Below are 9,136 nucleotides of genomic sequence, written 5' to 3'. Positions count from 1 at the left end.
GTCCTGAGCTACGACAACGTAGCTGTGCAGCAGAGCATTCGTTTGAGTTTATGTGACGGCGCTGCACCGCGGTGCGCCTATATGCACCAGATTGTTGTGTGGAGTTACTTTTTTCCTGGCAGGAAGCTTCAACATCGAATATAGCTTGTCAGTATGTCATGTATGTCAATGTATTCTTTTGAAATAGTTTTAGCCTACATTTTTATATAGTTCGTAAAAAAAATATATAAATATATAAAGACCATTCATCTTGCTGAATTCATTTTCTTTCTTTCTTTTCTGTCTTTCTTTCCTCAAATAGAGTGGGCTTTGCACATACGTAAATAGACACCTCCTCCAGCAGCTCTCGGTATGTGAGGCGGGGCCGTGGTGCTCGAGGCAAATATTGCTGACGTATGAAGACGGTAAGGGAGGGAACCGGAACCGGTGCTTTAAAAGCATTTCGAACTACCTTGGTCGCTCTTACAGACCGCGCTCTGTCACACCGTGTAGCTCCATTTCCTTCTACTCATCACAACCGATACAATAAACATCATGGCAACGCTGAGAGCTTTAAGGAAATTGTGCCAACACTCACAACATCAAGTGTGTAGTCTACATATGTCTGCGTCAAGGTAAGCAACTTATCAATTCTAGATCAAGCTCGTATTAACAAGAAGAGCTGGGAGTTTAAAATATCCAAGTCTTGGGTACGATTTAGGTGGACCATTTCCTGTTGCCTACCGTTTTACTGAATCTGTGTTTTGTCTGGCCTGAATCTTCTTTAAAAATTCACAGACACTTTGGATAGTAAACTTTGCCTAGATTGCTATATAGTATAAGTATAGATTTTTGGAGGATGGGGTATTACATAACGTTTAAATGAATGCATTGTTGCCAACGACAAGGGCGCCCCTTGCGGACATGCCGGTATCATTACACAGGCTGATGAAATCGCACCGAACGCTTGCATGCATTCCAAGACCAACCCCCCAGTCGCAGTATACATTTTGAAATATATGAACCACATATTCTTTACGTGGCAGCACTCCTTGCAAGATTTAATTAGTCCCACTATAAAGCTTATGTTCCCGTGTCATGTTTTATTTGAGTCGTACCGCTCGTTACAGCACGTTCCTCGTGATTGATGTTGGATTTAATGTTCCACACATCGTCCCACAACACAAACCGCATGATGACTGATATCTCTTTACAGGTTGCACGAGATGCTTTTAATTCAGACCTTCTAACTGACCCCGAAGAATACTTGTGCACGAGTACTTAAGTAGTTAAATAAAGTTGAGTGCATAAAATGGTTTATTTGAGGATCGGTAGGCTAAAACCACCTGAAGTCTAAACAACTTTAGAGTCACTCCGTCTGCAAAATAAACGTTTGAAACTATCTGGCAAAGACTGATGGAATGGAATTACGCTCAATTGATCAAGATGGTTAATTACTGGTGGCAGGACCAATGGGTGGTTACATCACCGTTGATGGCTCATTACTCCTTAGCTATTACTCCAATGTGTATGCCATTACATAAGTGACTTCACTGTCAGGGCTTTGGAAGTGTGATTTAAACGGTCACTGTAGATTCTTCCAGTAACTGCTATTGGGATGCATGGAAAGATGTTCCAAAAAGTGTCTTAAGTTACAGTGGGCATAACTTGTCTCGCTATCTTTAGACCCCCAACAAACTGTAACTGTAGATGGCTTTCGCTGCTCTGAGGGTGATTCTCACAAGTGCCCTATTGGGTTGATCTACTTTGCTTGACTGCCATGCAACAACATAAAACTATTCTGGGATGAATGTTGTCAAGGGTAAAGTAATTAACACAGAAAGGAGGAGGACGGTTTCCCTCTGTAACATGTTATTCTGACCTAATTGTGTCTCTCTGCTTGCTAACTCACAGACAGGAAGCGGTGGTCATCTCAGGGAGGAAGTTGGCCCGTCAGATCAGGGAGGAGGCACGTTACGACGTGGAACAGTGGGTCTCCACCGGGAACCGCAGACCTCATCTCAGCGTGGTGCTTGTGGGAGACAACGCAGCTAGCCACTCTTACGTTCTGAATAAGACCCGGGCTGCAGCTGATGTTGGTATGTACACACACACAGTCTCTCTCTCTCCATCTCTCTCTCTGTCTCTGAGTGAAAGTGAGGGGCTCATGGCTCCATCCTCTCCCCGTGTTCAGGCATCAGCAGCGAGACCATCCTGAAGCCCTGCTCCGTGACGGAGGAAGAACTGATGGAGCTCATTTACAACCTCAACACAGACCACCGTGTGGACGGTCTGCTGGTCCAGCTGCCTCTACCAGGTACGCGGGGGGCGGGGCTGAAGGGGTTCAGGTGAAGGTACAGTTTATGCCACGTTCGAGTACTTCAGAATTCAGACAATCGTCGTTTTGCATATTATTGGGGCTGCTGTGACGTCTGAATTTGTCTTTGTCTGGGGATGAATAAAGTTTAATCTATATTTGTATTCCTTACTAGCGCAACCCAAAGCGCTGCCATGGCTGTGTTACTGCGTGATGTTATTATTACTTCTTACATGTTATTATTACTTCTTACATGTTATTACCACATAGAAACATGATTAGACAACGGCACCTCTCGCTTACTTCTCCCAGAGCACATTGACGAGCGTCGCGTCTGCAACGCTGTGTCTCCCGGCAAAGATGTGGACGGCTTCCATGTGGTCAATGTGGGCCGCATGTGTCTCGACCAGTCCACCATGCTGCCCGCCACACCGTGGGGAGTCTGGGAAATCATTAAACGCACAGGTGAAGTACCTGACAGGGAACCCTGTCTTTGCCAGTGGTCAACTGTCCTTGTTTACATTTAGTCATTTAGCAGACGCTCTTATCCAGAGCGACTTACAGTAAGCACAGGGACATTCCCCCGAGGCAAGTAGGGTGAAGTGCCTTGCCCAAGGACACAACGTCATTTCGCACAGCCTGGAATCAAACCGGCAACCTTCTGATTAGTAGCCCGATTCCAAAACCGCTCAGCCATCTGACTCCCTTGTTCATGTTACTTTGGTGCTAGTTTAGATGTTGCAGTGTATTCCTTTTCAAAGGAGTGTAAATGCCCTGGTGTATTTGTGCTACACACACAAAGTAATGCATATGTTCTATAATGTACATCAAAGTTATATCTCTCTCTTAGTGCCTGACTCTGTTGTTTACATCTGTGTTGTTTACGTCGGTGTTGTTTACAGGTATTCCAACTATTGGCAAGAATGTTTTGGTGGCGGGGCGCTCTAAGAACGTGGGCATGCCCATCGCCATGTTGCTGCACACGGACGGCCGCCACGAGAGGCCAGGAGGTGAGTGGTGAAGCCCCGCCCTCCAGGGTTCGGTTGGGTTTGAAAATACTTAAAGGTCGTGTAGGCACGTTGTGCGAAGTTAGCTATTTTAGCTTCAGTTCCAAATGATTCAAACCATAATATCCCACCCACTCCCTTCAAAGCCACTCCCACAAAACTATAGTAACGCGCATTGAGTGCGGGGACAGAGTGCGCGCTGGTAGTTAGGCAGATAGATAGCCCGTCCAATCATTAGTCAGGGTACAGCTTAATGATTGGTTGTGTTTATTACATTATTCTTGCGACGCCCACAGATGTCGAATTAATTTCATATTACAGTCAAACTTTTATATTTATTGGCAAAAATATGTATGACAAAAAGTGCTTCTCAACAACATTGCCTACCCTGCCTTTAACACTCAAACCTAATGCACACCGTTCTGTTGGTCTGCAGGCGACGCCACCGTCACCATCTCTCACCGGTACACTCCTAAGGAGCAGCTCCGTCAGCACACGAAGATAGCAGATATCATCGTCGCTGCTGCAGGTACGGGTCCTCCTCCTGCCTTCTTCCCTTTTGGATGTTTCCCTTGTGCTTGCGTGGTTGAGATCCTCTTTGATCTTGCACATCCCTCCTGCGTACCTCTCTCTGAAAAACCGTCCAATGGCTTTCTAACTCGATAATTCTTCTCTCGAAAATCTCAGGGATTCCGAACTTGATCACGGCAGACATGATTAAAGAAGGCGCCGCGGTCATCGACGTCGGCATCAACAGAGTACAGTGTCCCCTCACCGGCAAAAACAGACTGGTCGGGGATGTCGATTTCGAAGGTACAGAGACTCAGTCCGGGCCTTGCTACGCGTGGCATGCGCTTATCTGGGTAACACACTCCCACACGTCCTCAGACACGGCCTTCTAAACGTGCGTCCTTTATCTCTGTGTGCAGGTGTGAGGCAGAAGGCTAGCTTCATCACCCCGGTGCCTGGAGGAGTGGGGCCCATGACCGTGGCCATGCTGATGAAGAACACCATCAAGGCAGCTAAAAATGTCCTGCTCACCCCCCCTGAGAGGATCCGCATGGTGGCTGCCTCTTAAGAGGTCATGGTCTCCAGCCAATCCACCGTGACACATTCCAACCCCCCTCTTTCTACTCGGAGCAACTCTGCAGGCTCTCCTTGCACACAGGCTTGGATGGAAGTGTCATAGCTTTAAGGTTCTCGATGCTGACGCTTCAGTTCTTGCGAAGCAGTTTCAGACTGTTACAATTCACCATATTGCAGCTATATATTTATTATTTGCTAGACAAAAAAAAACTAGGTATTCCTGTTACTGCTACTGTTATCATTTGATTTTGAAAAGCAAGGCATGTGTCAGGTATAGAAGACCATTAAGGACTTTTTGTTTTGCGAGAAATATTAACATTTCCTTCAGTGTCCATACTGATTCGAGTATTGTGTGCCTGAAGGCTTTGGCGTAGCAAGTCTGTTAAAAACACTACCAGCTTTAAATTTACAGTTTCACAAATGCCTTTTGTAAATACGATTTTGAAGTCAAGATTATTACAATATGTGTTCTTCAGGTTGTGCAGAAAGTTACTTATTCACAATGTACACGACTGGAGATGAACACGGGAAAGAGTATTAAACATTTATATATTTCAGTCCTGTGTCTGTAGCATTAATGATGCCACCACGCATTGACCAATGACTATAAATTAGCCTACTGTTCACACGATGCACCGTTCAAGAGGACAGCAATAGCTGGTAAACTGATGTACCATCTGTTTTCCAGTGTATAACTATAACATCGTATATTTATTTTATATACGTAGTTGAAGTTATGAAAACATTTTGACTAAACTACCAATCTGGTTTTTAGAGATTGTAAAATACATGTGTGGAATGGAACTCCATTCCGAAAATAAGACCATAGATTGTGAAAGGAACGAGTGTTCCCATTAGAATGTTTCCATGGGGAGATTAATGCGGAGCGGTGGCACTTCCTTGCATTCCGGAAACATGAGGGGGACAACATAGATGTTTACACCTAAATGAAAACAATCGTAGCAAAGAATTAGCTAGCACGCAGGCTGGCAGATATTGTGCGTCTTCCACATTACGAACATGGATCGCAGTAGGACACGGGACAGGTCGACAAGCAGCAAACGAGGTCGGGATAAGAAACTAGTCAAGAAAAAACGGAGACGTTCTAACTCATCTTCGTCGTCATCGTCTAGCAGCAACAGCTCTAGTCCGACTCCCCCAAAGAAAGCGTGCAAAACACGAAAAAGCCAAGGTACGTACGGTCAATATAAAGTTGCTAGCAACGGTCAATAAAGTAGATAGCGGCCATACAGTTACATTTGACGGAAACGAAATTGTATTTGTTTTGCCCCTTAACATTTTGTGTGCCACAGATGGTAAAGTTAAGAAGAAAAGGAAGGCTTCTTCATCGTCTTCCAGTTCGTCTTCCTCGTCTTCCTCCTCGTCAAGTGACGAAAAGTCAAAGAAGAAGAAAAGGAAAGCCAAGAAAAAGAAGTTGAAGAAGAAGAAAGCTAAAGAGAGGAAAGAGAGGAAGAAAGCACTGAAGAAGGAGAAAAAACTGGCCGAGAACTTAAAGAAACTGGAGGAAAAGGTTAACGCGAGCGTCAAACCCATCCAACCGCCACTAGACATCCTGCCCTGTTTGGATACATGGTTAAGTGATGACGGCACAGAAGAGCATGGCCCAGGTAGCTATGACAGTTAGTCGTTAATTTAAAAACGATTTAAAACTAAATCTCTTACTCATTTAGGCACAGCGCATCAGAATATCAGGCCCCAACAGAGGCTGTGTGTGTTTGTATCTCCAGTGATGACCGATGAGCAGAAGGCTAGACTTTCTACCAAGAGGCCCATAACCAAAGAGGAATACGACGCCAGGCAGAGTATCATCCGCAGGGTGGTTGACCCAGAATCCGGACTCACCAGGTACGCCTCCTTCTAACACATTCACCGCTTCCCTTTTCCCCTTATTCTGAGATCTGTTGGATGGTGAAATTCTGTTTCCCCCCCCGACACACACAGGCTGGTGAGGGGAGAAGGAGAGATCATCGAAGAGATCGTCAGTCGAGACAAACAGAAAGACATCAATAAGGTTCTTAACCCTTGTGTTATCTTCGGGTCATTCTGACCCATCAGTCATTGTGACCCACCGTCGTATCGCGACAGATTTACCGCATACAAAGACAAAGTGAAGCATTTTCATTTAACAGCTAGGCTGTCTCAGACCCCCCACATTGCAAAGGTTAAAATAAAATTATTTTAATTTGTTTTTGTATTGGGTAAAATTGGGTAAACACAACGATGGTTCGTTATGAATCTTTGGGTCATGTGACCCGAAGGCAGCACGAGGGTTAAACTACTCGGGTGCCTTAACAAGGGGAGGTTAAAACAAACGTAATGTGTAGAGGCCTACTTAACTGACTTTACTCTCTCCGCAGCAAGCCACCAAGGGAGACGGTAAAGCCTTCCAGAAGAAACTAGGAATGAAGAAGTAGTCGGAGTCCCTTGTTGTGTGCCTGAGCTTCGGCTGGGAAGAGACTTCTGTGACCAGCTCAAGCCTGGCCAGGGGAGGATTAGCATTTTCACGGCTGTAGGTACACTGCCAGTCACATAATAGTTGTGTCTGCATGTGCCACGTAGTTCTTCATAATTATCATTCCGTTTGACTTGTAAGTACAACGTTTTTTAGTCATCTGTGCTGAGGAAAAGTATTTTTTAATTTTTAGGAGATTAAATGGTTTTATCACAATTGTCTCGAATTGTTTGTCAACGTCCGTGAAAGTGCTGTCAATAGATGCTTCATACTTTAGTATTACTTACCAAAATACAATAAGAGACCACCAATAACAAATATTCTTCATACTTTCTTTATACACTGTACATAAAAACACAAAGAATAAAAAGGAGCAGTTGAAAATATAAGAATTACACAAAGTACAAGGTATTTTAACATTGCACTAAGTCCGAAAATAAGTCTTACTGAGGTGAGGAAACTGACGTTTTAAAATTAGAACTGGGGGATGAGATGACACCTGTTAAAAGGAGCTTGTCGGTTATGTTGTCTGGAATGAACTGTTTGTCGATTCCCCGGCTGTGCCAAATGACGTTGTGTCCTTGGGCAAGGCACTTCACCCTACTTGCCTCGGGGAGAATGTCCCTGTACTTAATGTAAGTCGCTCTGGATAAGAACGTCTGCTAAATGACTGAATGACTAAATGTGTCTTCAGGGTCACCCTCAAATGCCAAACTGGTGCCTACATAGGCTATATGAACTCTGGACAGGGACACTCAGATAGGCTGGGTTTACTTTGTGTCTTCAAGTCACTGTTCAAGAGAGAAAAGGATAAATTGACACCAGTAGTCTGACATTTTAGTATTGAGGCGAAAAGCAAAGTTTCTAACCAAACTAAAACCAGTTCTCTCTCTGTCTTGACTCGGCCAACAACACCTTGCTTTTACTGCTGGGAACACTTTGCAAGTATAAAAGCCAGTTTAGTAGATTAAATTACTCTGTGTAATCTACCATAGTTGTAGGCTTTCAAGGTCAAAGGGCACCTAGACATTCTACTCATGCAGCAAGCATTCCAACTTTTCCTCTTCAGCTCCAGTGCTACGCTAGCATTACCAGCTTCCTTGATTGTCGTTACATTGCATTAGGTGTATTCGACTTCATGCAGCACCGGCGGCGCCTTTAAGTTGAGAATGCCATTGGCTGCTTCAAGTCAGCCGGGCTGCAGGCGGCTGCAGGCGGCTGCAGGCGACGCCGGCGCTGCATGAAGTCGAACGCACCTTTATCATCTACCGTAAATCTGTCATAGCAGGCCCTGGCTGATGCCACACCATCTCACAAACACCTTACTTCTGATTGGTCCATCATAGTTGGACGTGATGTCGACAGGGAGAGATCTAGAGTGTAAAAAAACAATAATCCAAGGAGATCGCTTGTTTGAGAAACAACTGAGATAACGAAATAAGACTTAACTATATGCTATATGGCAAAGCATAATTTACAGTATCTACAAAAGGACTCCCCCTTTAACCTAATTAATATCTATGAGCACATTCAATGCCTCATTTACAGCCATGAATAACAAGACGGAGGCCATATCCCAAATGTTCTAAGTATCGTACAAACATATGACACATTATTTCAATAATACAATTATGGTAAATCGGATCAAACAATGTGGTAAAAATACAACTGTCAGGCAAATGTCTCTGCTGTGGATTAATGGCTGCAGAAGATGGAGGCTAAATTAACCTCTAAAAGAACACTGTAGATTTTTAAATCACAAAAGGAATATATCTATGTATTTATGTATCCTTGTCCTATTAAATAATATTGAAAAATGTGTCTGACATTTTGCAATGTTTCCACCTTCCCACAATCCCTCAAATAAACCAGACTCAATCTACAATATAATACAATATTATTATGTACAAATCTTGGTATTCTCTCCACCTATACAATTACACCACCTTGCTTCACAAAGCTAGTGTTGCAGCTTACCGCAACCATCTGGACATTTTGGATTCAGTTCATATACAGTATACTCATATCTATACTGCCAGCTTTTGGCAAATTAACTTACAGTCATATAACTTTGTTCTTTGAGTAAGAAAATATGTATGCTCACTGTATAGACAAGTCAAAGACAGCTGGGCACTATAAAAATGAAGACGCATTGTACTGCAACTGTGACCAACGCAAGACTAATAATATGATGACCACTGGTTTATAGACATGTATTTATGTATTTTGGCTGTAAGTTCTGTGTTTGCAGTGACTGCAAACGGTAGCATAGCA

The 9,136-nt window shown here is 43.8% G+C and overlaps 2 protein-coding genes across 3 annotated transcripts; both read left to right on the top strand.

Moving 5' to 3' along the window:
• The first annotated feature begins 453 nt into the window (after positions 1 to 453).
• On the top strand, positions 454 to 4,946 carry mthfd2 (methylenetetrahydrofolate dehydrogenase (NADP+ dependent) 2, methenyltetrahydrofolate cyclohydrolase). Its single transcript, XM_062451909.1, has 8 exons — positions 454 to 614; positions 1,894 to 2,078; positions 2,174 to 2,296; positions 2,609 to 2,761; positions 3,199 to 3,306; positions 3,740 to 3,832; positions 3,991 to 4,116; positions 4,233 to 4,946. The coding sequence occupies exons 1-8, from the start codon at positions 535 to 537 to the stop codon at positions 4,379 to 4,381; spliced, it is 1,017 nt and encodes a 338-aa protein (XP_062307893.1). The 5' UTR covers positions 454 to 534; the 3' UTR covers positions 4,382 to 4,946.
• Positions 4,947 to 5,260: 314 nt separating this feature from the next.
• On the top strand, positions 5,261 to 7,078 carry arl6ip4 (ADP-ribosylation factor-like 6 interacting protein 4). Of its 2 annotated transcripts, none has more exons than XM_062451928.1 (5): positions 5,261 to 5,581; positions 5,703 to 6,017; positions 6,138 to 6,255; positions 6,352 to 6,421; positions 6,768 to 7,078. In XM_062451928.1, the coding sequence occupies exons 1-5, from the start codon at positions 5,410 to 5,412 to the stop codon at positions 6,822 to 6,824; spliced, it is 732 nt and encodes a 243-aa protein (XP_062307912.1). In that variant the 5' UTR covers positions 5,261 to 5,409; the 3' UTR covers positions 6,825 to 7,078. The 2 variants fall into 2 exon arrangements, with proteins under 2 accessions (XP_062307912.1, XP_062307911.1); XM_062451927.1 differs by having other exon boundaries at positions 5,261 to 5,601; positions 5,720 to 6,017.
• The last annotated feature ends 2,058 nt before the right edge of the window (positions 7,079 to 9,136 follow it).

This window comes from Osmerus eperlanus, chromosome 25, assembly GCF_963692335.1.
Source record: "Osmerus eperlanus chromosome 25, fOsmEpe2.1, whole genome shotgun sequence".
Taxonomy (NCBI): domain Eukaryota; kingdom Metazoa; phylum Chordata; class Actinopteri; order Osmeriformes; family Osmeridae; genus Osmerus; species Osmerus eperlanus.
Note: the sequence above shows the minus strand (reverse complement) of the source record. Positions and strands in the feature narration are given on the sequence as shown.

Excerpts from the sequence above, each read along its gene's own strand:
- mthfd2 (XM_062451909.1), top strand. The coding sequence starts at position 535 with ATGGCAACGCTGAGAGCTTTAAGGAAATTGTGCCAACACTCACAACAT. Across the intron at positions 2,079-2,173 it reads CCGGGCTGCAGCTGATGTTG|GCATCAGCAGCGAGACCATC; the intron begins GTATGTACACAC and ends CCCCGTGTTCAG. Across the intron at positions 2,762-3,198 it reads GGAAATCATTAAACGCACAG|GTATTCCAACTATTGGCAAG; the intron begins GTGAAGTACCTG and ends TGTTGTTTACAG.
- arl6ip4 (XM_062451927.1), top strand. The coding sequence starts at position 5,410 with ATGGATCGCAGTAGGACACGGGACAGGTCGACAAGCAGCAAACGAGGT. Across the intron at positions 5,602-5,719 it reads GTACGTACGGTCAATATAAA|AAAAGGAAGGCTTCTTCATC; the intron begins GTTGCTAGCAAC and ends AAAGTTAAGAAG. Across the intron at positions 6,256-6,351 it reads CCAGAATCCGGACTCACCAG|GCTGGTGAGGGGAGAAGGAG; the intron begins GTACGCCTCCTT and ends CGACACACACAG.